General features: G+C 26.5%; 1 protein-coding gene across 6 annotated transcripts in view; it reads right to left on the bottom strand.

Annotated features, from left to right (window-relative positions):
* LOC111629527 overlaps window positions 1-22,183 on the bottom strand; it is a 188,529-nt gene that overhangs the window by 92,902 nt on the left and 73,444 nt on the right. The window contains exon 1 of one of the 6 annotated variants that reach the window (XM_023373445.1): window positions 12,473-13,108. The exons of 4 other annotated variants lie outside the window; for them this stretch is intronic. In XM_023373445.1, coding sequence (XP_023229213.1) covers window positions 12,473-12,536 — 64 coding nt within the window. In that variant the 5' untranslated portion in view covers window positions 12,537-13,108. Of the gene's footprint in view, window positions 1-12,472; window positions 13,109-22,183 lie in introns of those variants that run through there. One more of the 6 variants, XM_023373446.1, reaches the window with a different exon arrangement.

The following is a 22,183-nucleotide window of genomic DNA, read 5'->3' as shown; positions in this document are numbered from 1 at the left end:
GACCACTCATTTTACAATGCTGAATAAATTTTCTATTGTGCCTAAATAAAATACCCTATTTAAATACTTTTCCACCTCTATGTAACATTATATAATTTAAAATATTATTTATACATTGTAACCTTAATTTTACAACACTCTGCTGATGGTAAATAGGATGACTCGTTTTAAGACAGTTTTCCAAGAACCACTTAGATCATGAAAACGGAAGTCAATTGCACTTTGTGTGGGATATTGATTTATATTATTAAGAATATTATTATGCTTTTTTTATTTTATTAATATTTAATTAATACAAATAAATAATATAGTCAAACGTATAAACAGCAGCCAACTAATAGGAATTAACTAATTGGTTGGGAATTAACTTTGAATGCATTTTTGTTTTAAAACGTTTCTAAAAAAAATGGCCGTTCTTTAGAAGCTTCAAAAATGTATTAAAAATTTAAAAAAAACAAATTGAAAAAATCTAAGAAATAATAATTGTNGAAATATCTTCAAAATATAATTCATTTATAATAAATAAATTCCTAAATAAATTGAGTTAGATTTTTGAAGGTTCAATTTCCTGGAGATTCCTGCTTTTAACATTACAGTATTATATTTCTCCGATAAATTTTTAATTAAAATTACTTCCAAGACTCTATCTAAACTGTATTGCGATATAATTTATAATTAAACCTATTAAATAATTTTATTTTTATACATTACATTCAGGACGATTCAAGAGTTCATTAACCATTCCAAAGACAAATTCCTGTCTTCTTAAAATACTTTATTATTTATCAATAATACAAAAAAATTGTTCGAAGTGAGACCGTTCTTTTCCAATACAATGAGAGCGATTACAAGTTAGTTAACAGAGCCAATGCCTCGGTTAACCAACTTTTCGACAACTCTATACAGATTGCATCAATGAAACAAAACATTCTGTTAAAAATTACTGTTTTTGTGAATCTACTTGATAACGGAATTGGTTGAATGCTGAATGAAATTGAAGATTTACTGTATTCATTGTAATCGATTCTACTAAAGTACGAGTATATACAGATAAATGAAATTTAGTTTAGGATCTACAAACTCATCTCAATGCAACTTCATAAATCTATCCTATTAAATGTAACTGATATCTATAATAAAATTTTGATAATGATTATAAATATCTTTTTTAACAGTTATGATCATGTCTATAAGTTTAATAATCTTATTCTAAAAGTAAATAGTAAGACCAGACCAGAAACAAGGATCGTTTAGCCTGGGCAAAGAGATTGTAAAATTTAATCTTTTAATCTAAAAACATGATGTGAAAATGTTTGAAAAAGTTCATATGTAGTTACAAATGAACTTTTCCAAACATCGAGACAATCGTGTCTCTTAAATTCCGATTAAGATAAAAGATTAAAATTAATATAAATATATATTGGCACTCTAAAAGATTTAGGTTCGAGTTCAGGTCCTCCACTGTGATAAAAATCTCAGAGAATGATACGAATAGTTTAGACTCCGTTTCTCGCTGTTTTCTTCCTCATTACGGATTCGATCAAAATCGTGGTGGACTTACACAAAAGCAACCCTCTTAGTCAGCAACCCTCAGGGTCGCATAAAAATGTGAATATAAAGCGAGGGTCACAGATGACCCTCGCTTTAAGTCCTAATATAATTGCTAACTACTAATTTTCGTTCTATATCTATACCCAGATAATGCCTCTAAAAAATTAGGCTGGACTCTCAAAATTGCCTTAAAATGATCTTTCTTTTAATGCGTGCAAAGCAGAACCAAATCATTTAATACGGGAAATAAAATAATTAATTTTAAATAATCTTCAGCAGTGTTAGAAATGTATTGAAACTGAACGAGCAATTATTTATTGTGACATCGTCTAAATGCTGGGCTTCAATTTTTAATCATATTTTTAATTTATTTAATTTAAAATATATGCTCGTCACATCAAATTAGTAGTGGCTTGCCCCTGTACATCATACTTTTCCTTTAACAATAGAGTCATGCCGATCATCTTGCATCTAGCTAACACTTTTCAGGGAAATTTTTGAATTGAAAAAAACGTGACTTCCGATTTATATCGATAGTTCTTTTATAGTTAATCGAGACCTCTTGCCCCTATGCTTTCCCTATCTGGTCTCATCCCTCATCTATTTAACTCCTTTCTCGAAATTAAGGAAAGACAGGCGGACGGACGGACTGGAAATTTATAGGTCTACAATTTTTTAAATTGCAACCCAACAACATTTTATAACTAAATTAAGTCTGAGTCAAATAATTATTCTTTTAAAATTATTTCATTATTACAAGATTATATCTTGTGGTAGTGAAATAAAATATTTTGTAATAGTGAGGATTATAAAATTTTTTAAACTGAATCATCTTATGAATAAATAATATACTGTATATTTAAATTTTTAAAAGCACAAAACTAGAATTTTCTAGTGGGAATTATACGTATAAATTAATCTAGATTTACTTAAATATTGTTATTCTGCTCATTTTAATGTTATTTATAAGAAATCAATACAAAAGTAATAAATATAACTGCTTGAAACATTTTAAAATAAAATTTTTATATCCAAATTTCAATTTTAAATACAAATTTAAATAAATTAATGTTATTATATGATATCCTCGTATTCTCAGCCAAGAATCAGAATGAGAAGTTAACCAATTACCATTTATTTTACTTTAAGTACGTAAACACTTAAGTACTGTTAACTTCTACTTCTGACTCATAATTTTTGACTGTGAACACTGTCACGAATCATTCTTAAATTTAAATTGAATGTTTAAAAATCCAAATATTTAAAAATCTATCCCTATATAATTCCATATTAATTTTATTTTTGATTTTTCTATTACTTAAATAAAATGTTGAAAAATCTTTACTCTACTAATTTATTATATATATTTTTCAATATTTACAGATAAAAGATTTAATAATTTATATTTTTCACATTAATGTTTAAAAATATTAGAAAATTTATTTGAAATGAAAACAATTCATTTTTCATTTCTATTTTAAAAAATTATTTCATCAAATTTTATTACCATGAACTTTCACGAACTTTTTGAATAAAACTAAAACAAAGCGATATACAACATATGATCTGGGATGTGCAGAAACTTGAAGGGTTTCCTTACAACAAACTACAAATCGAATTAATTGAGTTTTTGAAGATTTATATGATAACGGCATTTATAGATATTTGGATAAAATCAAGCAAAATAGTACAGAAAATTAATTATATTAGAATATAATGACTATTCAAAAACAGTTCAAATAGTAAATAGAGTCATCATTCTTGATTGGGAACAGGACCAGATTTAAACATAAGCTACAGCTTAGGACCTACCGATTTTAAACTTATTATCATTTGATTGAGTGCAAAGAGCCTCTTATTACATTATATCTTAGAACCACAACAAGTCTAAATCCGGCCCCAATTAGAAAGTTCCAACCGGAATAGCGTTGCAGCAAGCCCAGACAAAGAAAAATCCAAAATTTAGACTTTATGTTACTTTCATTTGTTTTTATATATAATTTTCTTTGAATAAATGGTTAAAATTCTGCTTATATTTGTTTTATTCTTATATTTGTATGACTTTTGGAGGCCAACATTTCTCTGTATACAGAGTCTTATCTCATCTCTCAAACCCTAAAAAGATCATAATATAACTCTATTATAGATTACTTTAATAATTTAGATCTGAAAATAATGCTATTTTTATCTTATACATTCTCAAGATTCACAGAATTTTACTGAACTTTCAATCGATAATTGTTCTATTTTTTTATACTTCAAACAATTTACTTTTCCGTTAATTCTTTATAACGAAAATTTCTGAATAGTTTATTTATAAAGTTATAGAATGCAATGTAGATATGAGATCTCGATTAACCAAATATTTATTTAAACATTTACAATGAAAATTATAAAGTCAGATCAAGGTCTACCATCCATATTACAGACAAAACTGTTTGTAATATTGATGATATTCTCAATTTTTAAAACAAATCTTTATAAAATTTACTAATATTTTAAAATATTAAATAATTTATTAATTTAAATTAATNTAAATATATAATCAATAATAAAATTTTAAGACATTATAAAGCTCCTACATAAGTATATTCTATAAAACTATGCATTATTTAAAAGGCTTTATAATAATATCTCCATTAAAGAATTATTTTTATTGAAGCAAATATTTATTAACAATGAAGATTAAAAATACATAAATTATTATTTAAATTTATTAATTAAATATAAATAATTTAAAAGTCTATTTAAAGTCTTTGAAGCGTAAATTATCATATTTAGTTAATACGTATTTTTAATTTAATTAGTTATATTTAAATTTTTAATTATTCGAAAATTATTCTATAAAATGCATAGAAAATTAAAATATTCTATATTTTCCAATTATAAATTATTAAATTCTCGACTTATCAGTTATACTTTATATTATTAAATTGATATGTTAAGTTGAAAAATTAAAAATATTACATTTCATCTACAATTAGCTATTTTATTATTCATTATATCATTAAATAGCTTGGTATAAGTATAGAAAATTTTTAAAATTGTCAGAATATTTTACAATCAAAAATATTTTCATTTAAATTAGCATATTTCAGAATATTAAATAAATTATATTTAAATATACTAAATTAAATTTAAATTATTATCCTTCCAAGTTTGATTATAAAAATACTGTATTTATGGTAAAAAAATATCATAAACAATATTTAGTTTATGACTGACAATTAACAATGTAAACATTTGGATAACCATAAGGAAAGTGCCATGATGGAGTTTACATGTTAGATTATTATTATTAGAAAAGTTTATTAAGAAAAGCATATATTTATATTATATAAATTCAATTAATTCATAAAATTCATTGGACCAATAAATTTATAATAAATTGTATGGCATAGTTCGGTTTTATAGAATTATGTCTCAATGTTTCTATAAATGCGTTCAAAACAAGCATATATCCCGTTTTTTGACATAGAAAAATTATATAAATTTTTAAAAATACATAAACATTTATTAAGCAATTTCTTCTAAGTTCAATAGACTGTAAATACTGCCAAACATGTCATAAAAAATAATTTCTTTCCTATAAATGATGAAGAAAAATTACTTCCTGAATTTACTTTATTAAATGAATATGTTACCAATGAAAAGTTAAATAAATGGAACAATAGAACATTGTTGGATCGATGACTTCAATTATTTTAAAAACAATAATTTGGAATATAAAAAAAATGATACGAATTGTTGAATTTACGTTATGCTTAACACGAACGAATTTACTGATGAAAAAAGTTTTTTCGCTCATTAATAGAATACAAATTTCAGAAAAACACAGTTATCACAGAAGTTAATATAAAAACGGATTTTCGTAAAAGTCATCCAAGATACATTAAAACAAATCTTAGCAAATGAGAATTTATGCGAATTATGTTAATGATAATTAAAATGCCATTCTTTTATTCTAAGAAAGAATTTTATATATTATTCTCTATATACGAAATTTGTCTTTCTTCGATGTTATCTCGTTTTGTCTTAAAACATTTCTGATTACCTTAATACTGATATATAATAATAATAGTCTATCATATATAGAGTATCTCGAAAAATCTATGATTCAGTGTCATAAGTATATAATAAGAGTGCAATAAGATATATTTTATAATGAAATAGCTCTATCATAATTTAAGTACATTAATCTTTGGGACATATGACTTCAAATATTCGAATTGCTCATCCAATGCATTGTTGACATCTTTGAATACGTAATTTGAAAATGATCACTAACTCTGTTGAAACTGTCACAAAAATAGCTTTAACTGCTTACTTTAAATTTAAATATTACAGTAGTTTCTACTAAAAACCATACGCTTCAATTTGAGATTATCGAAGTGTGCATACATTTTTAATATATCATATATATAATAAATAGTAAGCCTAAATCTAGATATAATCTTAAGGAAACATCCTGCCAAGGTTGAGTATCATAAAATTATTTTGCATATCTCATACACTAAATTATATATTTCAATGAATATTATAAGATACCATGTAACATATTTTCCATATTTATATTTTACGAGTTTAGTTGTTACATCTTTCAAATACAACCAAAACAAAAATATAGTCATAAAAATATAAATATCAATAAACATTTGTATTTATGAATTTTATACATAAAAACAAATTAGAAAAATTTATTTATTTATTGTACATTGATGGAATTATGCTTTTTAAAAATTTTTTCTTGCCTTTAAAGTTTTTTCCACCACTGTATATGCAGTTGATTCGTTTGATTTCTTACAAATAACAATATTAAATGCATCAATTTAAGACTAAGATTGTTATTTGTGCTTAGTAATGCTACATATAATCAATCTGTTCTTTATAATAATGATAAAAACAAGAAATTGTCGAATCAAAATATTAAAATGACCATAGCAGATCTATTAGTAACGGTTTTAGGTTGTTTGAAATCCTAGACAATCACGGACTTGAGAGGTCCTTTTATATAAAGTATATTTTAGCTTGTATTGATTGTAAATGGTTTAGGATCTTAACTAAAGCAGGATTCATTGTAGTGAACCAAGATTGAGTATCATCTACATCTTTCGACACTACACATCTGTGAATAATTAATGATACAGATATATAGTGTCAATATTATTGTAAATGTATACTGTTGACCATTGCTGATAATCTTGGTTCACTACAAGAATCCTGCTTTAGTTAATATCCTAATGTTTGAAGACCTTAAATAGAAGCGTAAGTTATTTACGTAAAAATCGTCACTGAGCGTTATGTTATGGTATTATTGCAGGTGCGAACATGTAGCAATATATTATTAATAATTAAGATACAAGCAAAGAAATAAATGGTATGTTTTCATCAGTGAGGTGTGCAGAATTATTGCAAAGTACATACAGTCGGGTTGCTCGGATAACAATTTTAAATGATTCGCCTAACTTTAAAATTTAATATTCAAGATATTAAATTGTGAAAAATTATTTATTCTACAAAAAACTAAGCATTATGTAGGCCAGCGCTGTCCAACTTATCATAGCCCGCGGGCCATATTTTCTTCACCAAACATTTCGGGGGCCAAGAAGGTTGGTGATGGCTAATTGGTCGGCCGGGAATCACGCCACATGACATTTGCATAGTGCTACGGTCTGTAAGCACTAATTGGTCAGCGAGTTCGATGTTGACGCTATAAAAAGGCGACAGTTCGACACACCGGATATACGTCACTCTCGTCTAAGTTCGACTTGGGAATTTTTTTGTTCAATAATAAATGTGAATTCTTCTTCCTGGAAAAAATAAGACCTAGCGCATTTTTCAGAGCAAAAATTAATATAAGACACTGTCTTATTTTCGGGTAAACACGGTAGTAAAATAATCTTAATAATAATAATAATAATTTAGTAACATAAATTTTTTCATATTAAAATGTACTCGCGGGCCGTAAAAATTATTTGGCGGGCCGTATATGGTCCGCGGGCCGCCAGTTGGACAGCGCTGATGTAGGCTGTATGCTTTTAGTTTTTGGCATCGTATAATTCTCAAATTAGTGCTTTAAAGTACTAACATAAATTATACATTTAAATAATTTTAAATGATATCTAAAACTATCTGAAATTTTAAGATAGTTTTACAGCTATTTTATACACTTTCTATTTGCTTCTTAAATCCAAATTTATCCCCTACTTTTATTTATCAGTAGGAAAAAAATGCTATTTAATATTTTATATTAAATCCAGAATATAAAATTTTATTTTGTTAGTTTTTGTCAAAGTTTTCTACATCAGATGACACCGATTGTTATAATGTAGTGATCTACTTATATAATACTTCTTTAAAGTCACATTCTATTGAAGTACAATAACAAAAATTTACGTAAATGAGAAAAATGTTTTTTTCTTCAATATAAAAAAGATAGTCTTAATATAATGTTTTAGAAAAATTTTTTTAAAATAGAGAAATGAAAATAATAAAAACAATTAATTCTCAGAGAGAAATTTAAATGAAAAATTAATATTCATTGTTTTAGTAAAGAATTGATAATTCTTTGTTATTCACAATAAATAATATAAAATATGCATGTATCATCTTAGAAAATTTCGTCATCTAATCATGTAAATTATTTTAAATAAAATAAAATATAGAAAAACACTGCGTAAAAACACGCTTAAAATTATAAATTCATTCTAATATTCAATGCCTCTATACGTAAAGTAATTCAAATCTGTATTGAAAATAGAAAGGACCGCATAAAAGTTTATTTTAAATCGTAATATTCATTCCTGTATTCATCATCTGTGTAAAAAAGCGATCTAAATCTACGCTGAAAATATACAATATTTATAGCGTGTATATCACCAACAGAAGAAACATGAAGACACATTTCGGGTCCCATAATCTTGGAGGATCAACAGTAGAGGCTCCATAATGGTATCAAAATTTGTCAAAGAGTATATGTTATAAATTGCTTTTTCATTATTTATACGTAAATATATACTGTACAGCCAATCTCCACATAATACGGTATTTCTGTAGTACGATTTTGCTCTAACGCGATTAAAGAGCTGCGACAATCTTCACACAGCATGGTATTTATATAATCTAGTTGTGCACAAAACCTCGCCGTTGTATGAAGAAATCCTGCTTTTATACTAAATGAAATTTTTTAACATTTTCATTTCTTGTGAATCCACTTTAAAATAACGGATAGGAAATTGATAAAAAATATAAGTTATTGGAGAACTTCATATTTTATTTCACTGGCAAATTCCGTGTTAAGTCTGTGCTATCAAACTTATGTTTGTTTGAGACGATTAAAAGCTGTGACTTATTACATTCGTTACATCAAAAAAGCGTAACAATGGATTTTGGACAAAATAGACTTTGAATCTATTGAAGTATTGGAGGCACAGAAACACTTTTGAGTTGTGGACTGTATCAGAATTACAAGAATTACATATAGAAAAAAAGAAGTAGATTTTAGTAAAAATGTCATTGAACGTAAATTTATCAATTCGGAGGAAGAACTCTTTAAAGTTCCAATATTCTTAATATAGTATGGTTGCTGTTAATGTCGTGTTCTTTATTACAATTTGTATATTTTTTAACAGCACTGAAGAGAGGTTGGAAACATAAGCCAACCCGAAATGCATTTGAGCTCAAATTTTTAAAATAAAACCGTAATTTTCTAACGAAAATGCTGTAAGATCGTCTACCAAGAAAAATTCTTTGGATTAAAAGGACGTTATACATAGAAATTTAAAGTTCCAGATTGTATACTGAAAAGCATAACCTAGCTGAGCAATTAGAAATTTATTTTTTTGAATGCAGAATCTTTCACTGAAAGCAATACAAAGCCCAAAAGAACTCTTCAAAAATCTTTCGCTTCACATCATAAAATTTAACAAACAAAATTCAAATTTTTCATTTTTTAGAGCGTCGAAGAAACGCGAAACTCAGATTATTGATGATATTCTGCAGCACAGAAAATATTCTCATTTGCTCGTGCTTAACAGCAATAAAGTATAAAATTAAAAGCATATTATTTAACATATTGTATATATCAGTTTGCAAGAAGTTTGTTCAGTTATTAGTTCTTTATTACAATTTGTACATTTTTTAACAGCACTGAAGAGAGGTTGGAAACATAAGTTAAGAAGTTTGTTCGGTTATTAGTTTTCAATAAAAATTGAATTTTTGATAGATATAAAACTAAAATTATGACTTTTTCTCAGCCTTTAAACTCTTTTTATCGTGTTGGTTCTTAGTACCAATACAGTAAGTATAAAACAGTTTCACATTACACGAGATTTTCTAGAAACCTAACTACCGTATTATATGAGTGTTATCTGTAGTATTAGCTACATTAAAACATTATAGTAGTAGGCTTACTGCATTTTTTTAACAACTGGATGCCAAGAAGATAAAAGCATGAGCCTGATGTTCTGAAAATCTGGGTTCATGTCCGGTTCTAGAACCTCATAAACTTTTTCATGGGCGAGCAGCAGGACCGTTGAGAGAAGAAGGGAGCTGGAGAGTTTTCCCCAGGCATGAAAAAACTTAGGCGCCCTTAATAGTTCTTATCTCTCTAAATTAATGTTATTTTTCTATCAAAAAATGAAATCTTTAAAACTGCCTTTATTTACAGTCTGTGTATTTCATTCGTTCAAAAAGAAAAATGACAAAACGGTCCCACTATGTCTTTTTTCAAACTCTTTTCGCTCTGTAGACACAAAGAGAGCTTTTCAGCAAGTCCATTATGGGTACAGCCAGGCTCACAATGAAGCGGCCGGATGGTGGACGGGGCCCGACATATCCGGACAGACCACCCGCAATAAATTTCTGGGGTTTATCGACTTGTGCGGATTCGATTTCAGGTTTCCAGAGAGGTAGATTGCCATGTTAACCGATCAGCCATTCGGCCACCCGCTCTACTTCCTAACTCCATAAGCTCTCGAAGACTCTAGCGAGCTATTCAGGATGACCTGTTCCTCATCACACAGCTCGTTGATGGCCAATCGAACACATAATTGGATTGAAAAACCTTCGTGGTGACCACAAAGAAGAAAATATTTAAAACATTAAAATGTAATATTTCTTTGATATTTACTTGAAAATATATGGTATAACAACATTTGTACCACCGATTTTTAACTAGTTGATAGCAAATTCAAAACATTTTCATATCTTATTCCAATCTCCTACAATAACATCAAGAAACACTGATTCAAAATATAACTAATATTTCATAATAAACCTTGTTTATTGTGAAATATTAGTTATAGGCCTACATGTATTATATATATACATAATATATTTAAGTCATATATCATAAGTCATAAATAAAATTTCTCAACTAAATTCAGTTGTGAACTAAAAAATTAGATTATAACTTTCAGACAATATATAAAAGGCCTGGAAGTCTTAAATAAGTTTAAAATTTTTAACCTAAGATGATTCATGTAGCATAACTTTACATAATTTCAAGGTTAAAAACATGTGCCAAATAGATGTTATTTCTATACTTTAAAGATTATATTTAGTAACTTTTGTAAAGCATGAGCATCGATATGCATAAAAATCAAAATAGCTCTTGCAGATTGCATTACTAATCACGACTCTTATTATTTTTAGTTTATGCTAAGTTACATAGAATAAATTTTAGCAATCCTATCTTATAAAATGTATTGTACTAAAAATGTATAAAGAATTGGCATTGAATTAGTATCTTTTATAAATATTGTCAGTCTCTTCAGAGGTTGTCTTTAGGTATTAGTATTAGTACAATCAAACTTCCTTATATCAAACTTATTCAAATCAGTGCATGCTAATGACATTTAAAAATCCATCTATTATTCCAATTTTTTTAATTAAATTTTTTAATCAATGATAATTTTTAATTGTCTTCTAGATGCTCCACAATTTTTAGACAAATACAAAAAGTCCTATTAAAAGGATAAAAGGTACTTATTAAGTACAGCATAATCTGCTAAGCTTCAAGTAACTTTAGCTTATTGTTATACAGGTAGCCCTCGGTTTACGCTGATTCACAATAACGCGACTGCGCAATTCGCCGTTTTGCAGTGTAATTTCCATTTTTCCCTATGCTAGACTGATTTTCATTTCAGTGTTGACATATTTATCGAGTCACAACATTGTACATTCATTAAATCTTAAAACAAAGATTTTTATTGAATATATTTATTTTTTATGTTTAATATTATTGAGTATGTATACATTTGCATTAAATTAATATTAAAATACTAAACGTTTAATAACTTGACTCGTGGGTACCTAAACTTAACAGTCCAATAAATGGAGTCTGAATCCATAGTGCCAATGAATGTATCCTGTATCAGTTCATTCAGGAAAACACCTTACGACCCAGTAGCACTTCTGGTGATCATAAACTATCGTTAGTGAGACAAATCTACTTCTCATTGGCCAGACGATATCTACATCTCCTTAGCCACCTTGAATTTTCCCGCTCAAATTGACCNAGAATTTTGAATTTATCATTTTTAGCAATATTATAATTAAAAAATTATATTTTTCTTCTTTAATTTTTTAAAAATATTTGTCTTTAATTTAAAGAAAAAATCTTAAATTTTGTTCGTTTACTTTTATATATGTGTTCACATTGTATTAAAATGTTAATATAACTTAATAAAATTAATTAATTACGTTAAAAGAATATTTTTCTATTACTTTTTAATAAAAAACGACATGAACTTATTTGTAAATTATAAGACGAATGTACTTTCAAAGTAAATGGATTTTTGCCGACTTTTATTTATAGTTATGCATCTCTATTTTTAGAAAGACGGGTCAATAAGAAGAGTGAATCTGTAAATGAGATTCTTTGCCAAAAAACTTAATATAATATTATAAAAATACTTACTGCTGGCTGATGATTTTGAAAGTGCACAAGATTTTGTAGATGCTAATTTTTTAACTTTACTCATTTTTAAATTTAAAAAAAAGAGAGAGAGAGAGACGAATAGAAAAAATGATATTAAAGAGTTACAAGGATGGAAATTATTTTTCTCAAATGAAAACTTGTATGACAATGATTATGCTGTTATTAAAGTAACTGTATATACGTATATGTACTTGTTTATAATTATATGTAAAGTAACTTGTATATGTTCTTACATAAATAATGACATCAGCTTATTTTTGTATGGAATTTTCTTTTATTATTGATACTATATGTAAGAATAATTAAATGTAATTAATATGGTCAAGTAGAGGTATTTAATTCTATTAATTAAAATTAATCTGTTAAAGTTTTTAGGAATTTTTTTATAAATGTTCTCTATATGTCATTGACTTCTTTTGTATAAGTGATATCCTTTAGAGAAGGTAAATCTAGAACAGACATTCCAACACTTCATTATTTTGGTGGCTTCTTCTAAAAATAGATTTTTCCAACTAACTGTTCTGTTAGAAAAATCTCTCTCATATCGCCATCTGTAGTTAATAAAAAGAACTAAAATGCCTTCTATAATAAAAGTTCTAAAACTACAATAAAAATTTTTGGAATATGTAATCTNTTATTTTAAGTAATATTTTATTTCAAAATTACTTGATGAAATATGGAGATTTTTTGAATTTTCTTTCTTGTCTAACTGCTTCCGAATGCGCCATTAGGAACTGAAATATTGTACATTTAATTTACCTTTCTGTTTCATTAATTCGTTTTGCGACAGGATTTAAAGTAAATCAAAACATAGAAATATTCGGGTACATTTCTAGAAATTAAAAGAAAAGAAAATACACATTGAGAGCGTAGACTATCCAAAACGGCGTCTTCATTTGTCCTTTTTATACATTAGGAACTGATCTAAAACACACTGAGGTTCAACTTTTTATTTGAAGCTGCGACCTCAGTAAATCATTTAATAGACAATATCCACTGGTGATTGGATAATATTATAAAAATTGCATTTAAAAAAATAATAATCCAGAACACTAAAATTCATTAAGAGCACGAACATAAACTATCCAAAAAGGACAAGTGAAAATACCTTAAAACCACGGTACACTGAATTCTTGTTGGTAGCGGATTAGCAGCCTAGCCAACGGGCTGACCAAGTGTAGTTTTCCGGATTTTCTTCACGTGTATATAGGGCCAGTTTCTCATAAAAAGACTTTCCAGGAGGCATTTAGCTTGACAGATCGTCCAAGCATTGTCTTCTTCTATTAATCCAACCTTAAAATATTGCCCCGATTTGATTGAAATATCGTTTTTGATTCGTTTTGATAGAATCTAGTTCTATAGAGAACTAGATTCTATCACATTGTGGCGTCAAGTGTCACATTATCTATAGAGATGACACTTGACACTTCAATTTTGTTTATTACAAGCAATACCGATCCACGATGATTAGAATATATAAATGATAAAAGAAGCAACTCTTACACCATCCGATTGACTTTGATTTGAATATCGTTTTACTACAGTATCGTACAGTAATTCTTTATCGTACATATATTGTTTGAATATTTGGAATTAATAGGAACAGCAAAATGAAATGAATGATACAAATTACTGCAAAATACCATCCATTCTGCCTAAATTGAAGAAAGAATAAAAGGTAAATGCCTAAATTAATAATATTATTAATGATATTTGATATTCCCTTACAGATATATCACACGCATTTATGCTTGAAGATTGGCTAATGCTGCCGTATTAATTTGCGATCTGAAATTTTTCCACGATAATTACCATAAAAACTTGAAATCACTTACTTGTCAGTAATTTGATTAATTAACAAGGCATTTTCATCACTAATCAAATTATATTTTACATAAAAAATATATTTAATTTAATATTTTCAGTTAACAAATTATTTGTTTTATTAATAGCACAAAAGTTGATTAATTAATTAATTTTATAAAATTAAAATAGTACAGTAATATCAATAATAAGAATATGGAACTGCTAGTTATCCCCACGCTGTGAATATTACGTGCTTTCAGAATAATCTGATGCTTTTCATCCGTTATCATTTAAACCTTTTATATCGTTTAAGAAACGTTCTCAAAATACGCACTCAAGTAAATTTTTAAGATTTGAGTGGTTTTTTGCGACTTATTTGAAGGTGTGTAGTGACAATCAGTTTTTCTTCTGACTTTGTCTTGCGAATGAAGCAGTCAGAAACATTTAATTCGAAGTTTGACGGTTTGTATGTATGGTTGCATTTCTTCTGATTTCTTTCAATATGGAGCTCACCAGTAGCCGAATGGGCCACAGTACTGATGGTTCCGGGTTTGCGCCTGACCAATAGGCTTGTCGCTTAAAGGTTTCCGGGTTTTCGCCACGTGTCCAACATCTAAATAGGGGCAGTTTCCCATAGGAAGTCCTCCCTGGAGGCATTTCCATCTTGGCAGGTCGCTCGTGTTGGATTAGCTTCTCATCAGTCAAATCACTTAAATTCTTTCAATACGGAATAGTATTCGTATGCCATTTGATAATAAAATTTAAAAGTATTTTGGTATTAAATTGAAAAATTTTAATAAAATGAAATTAAAATTAAACTTGAGAAAATAATATAAATTTATTAAAGTTTGCTGATAAATAATAAGTTACAGTTGCTTCTCCTCTGATTTATTAACTATGAATAAAATTGAAATATTTTGTATAAACACATCCTAATATATTAATTAGTTTACTGTATTACTGAAGATGATGAACCAATCTTCTATTTATTCATATGGACAGTATTTTTTTTTACTCAGGAAAAAAATAATAAATTTTAAAATGCATTTATAATTTACATATTCATATAAAAATTATTATATTAAATTTCTTTTGCAAATTAATTTCAGCCATTTTTGCAAAACCAAATAATTGAAATGATTTCATTTTTAAAAAAGTAAAATAGATATATTATAATGAATATTTTAATTCATTTATAGATTACATCAGTATATGTTATGTTCATAAAATATATATTGTATAACTTTAATCATCAATTTATTTTTTAAATAAATTAAAGAACTACTCAAAAGGCAATTATAGTATTTTAGATAAGATCTTTTTCAATTATATAAAATCATATTATATATATATATATAGCCTATACATTTAAAAATTATATTTTTTTATGTATTTATATATATATAGGGCCTATATATACACATACATAAAAAAATCGAATTTTTAAATTGTACAGAATACTTTTCTTATTATTTAATAGATTGTTAAAATAAACATATATAATAAATTAATAAAAACAAAAATTTTCATGGAGTGAAACAAAAGAATTATAGTTAAATAAACAAATATTAAGTTATTGGTTTGATTTATATACAGGGTGATCTAAAAGTCGGTTAACCAAGATATAAAAAGTTCAGTTAATTCAGTTAACTGACTTTTAGGCAAATTTGAACTTTTATGGCTTTCAAAGAAGGGTGTAATGCCACATTTGCGATTATACCTCATCTCGCTTCCCTCAGCTCCTATAGCTCCTACTTTTTAAAAACTAAAACTTTGAGAATATATTAATAAAAACGAAACAATACCGTTTATCATAATTATTAAGTATAATCAATAAAACATAAATGAAAGATGTATAGAAATCTTTTGCTTATTATAACCTTTCTAGAAACCCATTAACTTGTCATATCTGTAACCTATTCAGTTCTGAAAATCTAAAAATAAATTAAAACTGCACATAAAAACAAAACTAATTAACGACATTATTAAAAATATAAATCAAAATATAAATGTTATCNAATAGGAACAGCAAAATGAAATGAATGATACAAATTACTGCAAAATACCATCCATTCTGCCTAAATTGAAGAAAGAATAAAAGGTAAATGCCTAAATTAATAATATTATTAATGATATTTGATATTCCCTTACAGATATATCACACGCATTTATGCTTGAAGATTGGCTAATGCTGCCGTATTAATTTGCGATCTGAAATTTTTCCACGATAATTACCATAAAAACTTGAAATCACTTACTTGTCAGTAATTTGATTAATTAACAAGGCATTTTCATCACTAATCAAATTATATTTTACATAAAAAATATATTTAATTTAATATTTTCAGTTAACAAATTATTTGTTTTATTAATAGCACAAAAGTTGATTAATTAATTAATTTTATAAAATTAAAATAGTACAGTAATATCAATAATAAGAATATGGAACTGCTAGTTATCCCCACGCTGTGAATATTACGTGCTTTCAGAATAATCTGATGCTTTTCATCCGTTATCATTTAAACCTTTTATATCGTTTAAGAAACGTTCTCAAAATACGCACTCAAGTAAATTTTTAAGATTTGAGTGGTTTTTTGCGACTTATTTGAAGGTGTGTAGTGACAATCAGTTTTTCTTCTGACTTTGTCTTGCGAATGAAGCAGTCAGAAACATTTAATTCGAAGTTTGACGGTTTGTATGTATGGTTGCATTTCTTCTGATTTCTTTCAATATGGAGCTCACCAGTAGCCGAATGGGCCACAGTACTGATGGTTCCGGGTTTGCGCCTGACCAATAGGCTTGTCGCTTAAAGGTTTCCGGGTTTTCGCCACGTGTCCAACATCTAAATAGGGGCAGTTTCCCATAGGAAGTCCTCCCTGGAGGCATTTCCATCTTGGCAGGTCGCTCGTGTTGGATTAGCTTCTCATCAGTCAAATCACTTAAATTCTTTCAATACGGAATAGTATTCGTATGCCATTTGATAATAAAATTTAAAAGTATTTTGGTATTAAATTGAAAAATTTTAATAAAATGAAATTAAAATTAAACTTGAGAAAATAATATAAATTTATTAAAGTTTGCTGATAAATAATAAGTTACAGTTGCTTCTCCTCTGATTTATTAACTATGAATAAAATTGAAATATTTTGTATAAACACATCCTAATATATTAATTAGTTTACTGTATTACTGAAGATGATGAACCAATCTTCTATTTATTCATATGGACAGTATTTTTTTTTACTCAGGAAAAAAATAATAAATTTTAAAATGCATTTATAATTTACATATTCATATAAAAATTATTATATTAAATTTCTTTTGCAAATTAATTTCAGCCATTTTTGCAAAACCAAATAATTGAAATGATTTCATTTTTAAAAAAGTAAAATAGATATATTATAATGAATATTTTAATTCATTTATAGATTACATCAGTATATGTTATGTTCATAAAATATATATTGTATAACTTTAATCATCAATTTATTTTTTAAATAAATTAAAGAACTACTCAAAAGGCAATTATAGTATTTTAGATAAGATCTTTTTCAATTATATAAAATCATATTATATATATATATATAGCCTATACATTTAAAAATTATATTTTTTTATGTATTTATATATATATAGGGCCTATATATACACATACATAAAAAAATCGAATTTTTAAATTGTACAGAATACTTTTCTTATTATTTAATAGATTGTTAAAATAAACATATATAATAAATTAATAAAAACAAAAATTTTCATGGAGTGAAACAAAAGAATTATAGTTAAATAAACAAATATTAAGTTATTGGTTTGATTTATATACAGGGTGATCTAAAAGTCGGTTAACCAAGATATAAAAAGTTCAGTTAATTCAGTTAACTGACTTTTAGGCAAATTTGAACTTTTATGGCTTTCAAAGAAGGGTGTAATGCCACATTTGCGATTATACCTCATCTCGCTTCCCTCAGCTCCTATAGCTCCTACTTTTTAAAAACTAAAACTTTGAGAATATATTAATAAAAACGAAACAATACCGTTTATCATTATTATTAAGTATAATCAATAAAACATAAATGAAAGATGTATAGAAATCTTTTGCTTATTATAACCTTTCTAGAAACCCATTAACTTGTCATATCTGTAACCTATTCAGTTCTGAAAATCTAAAAATAAATTAAAACTGCACATAAAAACAAAACTAATTAACGACATTATTAAAAATATAAATCAAAATATAAATGTTATCATAATTAACAACAAAATAAATTTTCTGTTTTAATAAACGTAAAATTATGTGAAAATCGTTTATCTTAATTACAGTTTTATTAAATTTATAATTTTAACTGATTTCGTATTAATTAATCACAGGTGTAATGAATTTAAAAAAGGAACTTTAATAATTAAACTAAATATTATAACAAATACAATAACTATACATTATTTTTATCAATATACTTCTAGGTTTGTTATAAAAATCTTTAATTATTACGAATTTTTCTCATTTATAATACTATTAAATTATAATTTCAAAGATAATTCATATTCATATGGCCCTTGAAATTACAGCTTTTGGGTTGATTAAATTAAGTTCACTAAAAATTCGAACCCGGTTCCTAGCGGAATTCTGTACATATAAATTAAATTATTATTATTTTATTTATTCCTTTATTTTTGAGAGATAAACTTGGAAATTTAGTGATCAGGAAAGAATTGAAAATAATTAGTGTAATTAACCAGGCAGAAACAAGAATCAGATGGAGAAGAGACGAACACCAAGTTTGCTCTTGAGATGAAACTTTAGGAACGAGATTGTTGAATATATCAGATTCAGATGAGAAATCAAATTATAAAAGCTAGGAGGAGAAGAGCTAGAAGTTATTCAATTATCGAGGATTAAGAGAAGGAAGTTTGCAAAAATTATCCTATTCTTGACTTTTTGATAAGAGACAGATTACAATTAGGCTGAGTAGACTTTATCCTAAAGGCCCAAAAGGGGGACCCGAAAGAAAAAAATAACAAGAAAAAAAAATGGTTTGATTGATGTGTTGCTATTACAACGATATGTTATTTAATGTAACTTAATGCCACTGTATTTCAATAAACAAACGGTGGGACAGGAAGAAAGTCGGGGGTATCAATAAAGCTCATCCTAGGGGCCGGGGTGGTAGTTAATCCGCCACTGCTGAAGATTATATATAAATATATAGAATTTTAAACAATATTATCAATATTGTTGAATTTCAGTATATGTTTATAAATATAAAAATTTTGCATGATCTTAGTTTTAATGTAGTTCTGTGAGTAACTCAAACTAAAATTAAAACATGTGCACCTGTCACAAAATAAAAAGAGCAACTGATTATGCAATAACAACAACAATGACAAACGAACATATATTTTTGTATATTCAACTGACAAAGTTATTTATTCTTTAATTATGAAGCAAAACATTCAAAGCTTCGAAATTCGTATTTCAGCCACAGAAAATCAAATATTAAAGTAAAATACATTAAACTCACTAAGTATCAGTTTCATAATCAATTTTAAATATAGACTAGAATCTAATTCAAAAAGTCATGATTAAAACCTGATCAAAATTTTAATTTTTCTTAAAAATGTGTGCAAATTCTTAATAAATAATTAGCTTCTATCCGTAGCTGCTTTATGCATAAGAAACTCAAAATTTTGCCAAGAACCACGCTCTTTAGAGCCTCAGAAACACAAACATATGATTATTAATAAGCACTATCACAAAGGGAGACACTTGTAAGGGTTCCAAAAACGTTTGTATAAATTATGCCTTTCATGGCATTTTTTATATCTTGGGGAAAATCTTCATCTTGTCAAATTTTATTTGGCAGTTTAACACACTAAGAGCTTCAAAAACAAGAGCTGATGCCTCTCTCGATTTCTGTGATTTCTTGTAGTTCAGTACTCATAATCAACTATTAAGCTGTCTTAGACATTAATAAGTATTGTATTATACAAACTTTATGTATATTATATAAACTTATATAGAAGGAGTCACCTAAAACTACCACTAGTTTTTGTCTATATTTTTAATAAACTTTAACAAAAAATTAATTAAATAAAAATGTTGTTAATTAAAATAATAATTAAACTTTTATTTAAATTATATAATAACTTATTTTAAAAATAAAACATATTATTTAAATAAATATAGCCTATATATAATAAAGTTAAAATAGAATTTTAATTTTTATAAATTAATTATTAAGGTAAGCATAAAAAGTTTGTAGATATTACGGGAGATTGTTTTAGGAATACAATTTATTAAAAAAATTTAATTAAGAATAAATAAATCATAAATTCTGTTTTAATACAGGAAGTAATTAAAAATTTTCAAGCGAACAAATTTCTGTATTTTTAATATAAATATTTTTAATTGACATAAGAGAATTTTTAAAGAATAAAATCAATATAATTTTCTCTGTACAAAATTACATGTATAACCAGATTTAATATTAATATCACAGCTGCTGCTGTTTGGATTCTAATATCTCAAACTCATAAATATTTATAAAATATAATAACAAAAATGGAAAATTTTATATTAAGACAACCGAATTTAAAATTAAAACATGATTTTTACTTATGGAAAATTTTTCTTCGAAATAGAAATAATTTTAAAGATTCACATAAGAGAGACTCCCCAACCGATAGGTCGCGATCCACAAATATAATATGGAGTAATTTAATTGTTTTTATTACACCAAAATAGAAATATTTGACTGAAAAAGATGCAGAAAAATTATTCTTTGAAGGATAAATGTTTTAAGCTTAAACAATATAATGTTCCCAACAGGTAAACCGTAATAAGTATATTTTACAGTATACTAAAATGAAAATATTCGACTGAAACAGATGTAGAAAATTTTTCTGTAAAGTAAATTTCTCACTAAATTTTGAATTAAACATTTTTTAAAATGTAAAGCTTTATACAATCGAATTCTTTAACCAGAAGATTGCGTTCCTTAAAAAAACAATGTACAATACATTAATTCATTTTTTATGTACTAAAATAGAAGTATTCCGCTAAAAAAATATTTAAAAATTTTTATTTGACATGTTAAAAATTATTTGATGTAGTAAAATTCTCCAATAATCCTCAAAAAAGATTTACAGCAGGAGTTCCCGTAGTGCAAATTTCCCATAGTCCCTCTACACCTAGGGATGAAAGAGTTTGAAAAGTGCAATAATAAATAAAATTTTAATTTGTTTCTATATAGAATTATTTATTAAGTAGGGTCAAAATAAGCCATATCAGTTGAGTAATGTTAGCCTAATATATGAATATATTTTGCGTGAACAGAATGGTAGTACTAATGGCGGTTTTCAATACTAGTGCCATTTGCACTTTTAATATTTAAAATTTGTAAAAACGTAATTATTGCAGAATTAAAATTATAAAATGGAATTAGTGTTTTCACTTATTACATTTTGAGCCATCATGAAGATACTAAACACTGGACTTTTTCACATCCACTGTCCAGTGTCTAGTATCAACACTTCATAGTGACTCAAAATATAACTTAACGAAGGACACGGTTTCAACACAGAAAAGGGAATTATTCACTGCAAAAGTAACACTATTAGGTTGGAGGTCGGGTGAATACTGTGGGCCTAGGAGTGCCATGTTTCTAACTGAGCCACTGTGTTCCCAACATGGTTGTTAGTACCCCCTGAGGGATCGATGGATTTCTCTGAAGGTCGATAAATTACTAGAGATCATTTGGGGGTCGGTAGACTAATTTATGTTTATTATACATAAAAATATAATAATATTTAAAAATAATTAATACATATTTAAATTTTAGTAAATTGAAACATACAATTTTGATTTATATTTAATATATATATATA

The sequence above is a fragment of the Centruroides sculpturatus genome, unplaced genomic scaffold (assembly GCF_000671375.1).
Source record: "Centruroides sculpturatus isolate CEXI.00-Female unplaced genomic scaffold, Cexi_2.0 scaffold583, whole genome shotgun sequence".
Lineage (NCBI taxonomy): Eukaryota > Metazoa > Arthropoda > Arachnida > Scorpiones > Buthidae > Centruroides > Centruroides sculpturatus.
This window is presented reverse-complemented; position numbering and strand designations above follow the sequence as displayed.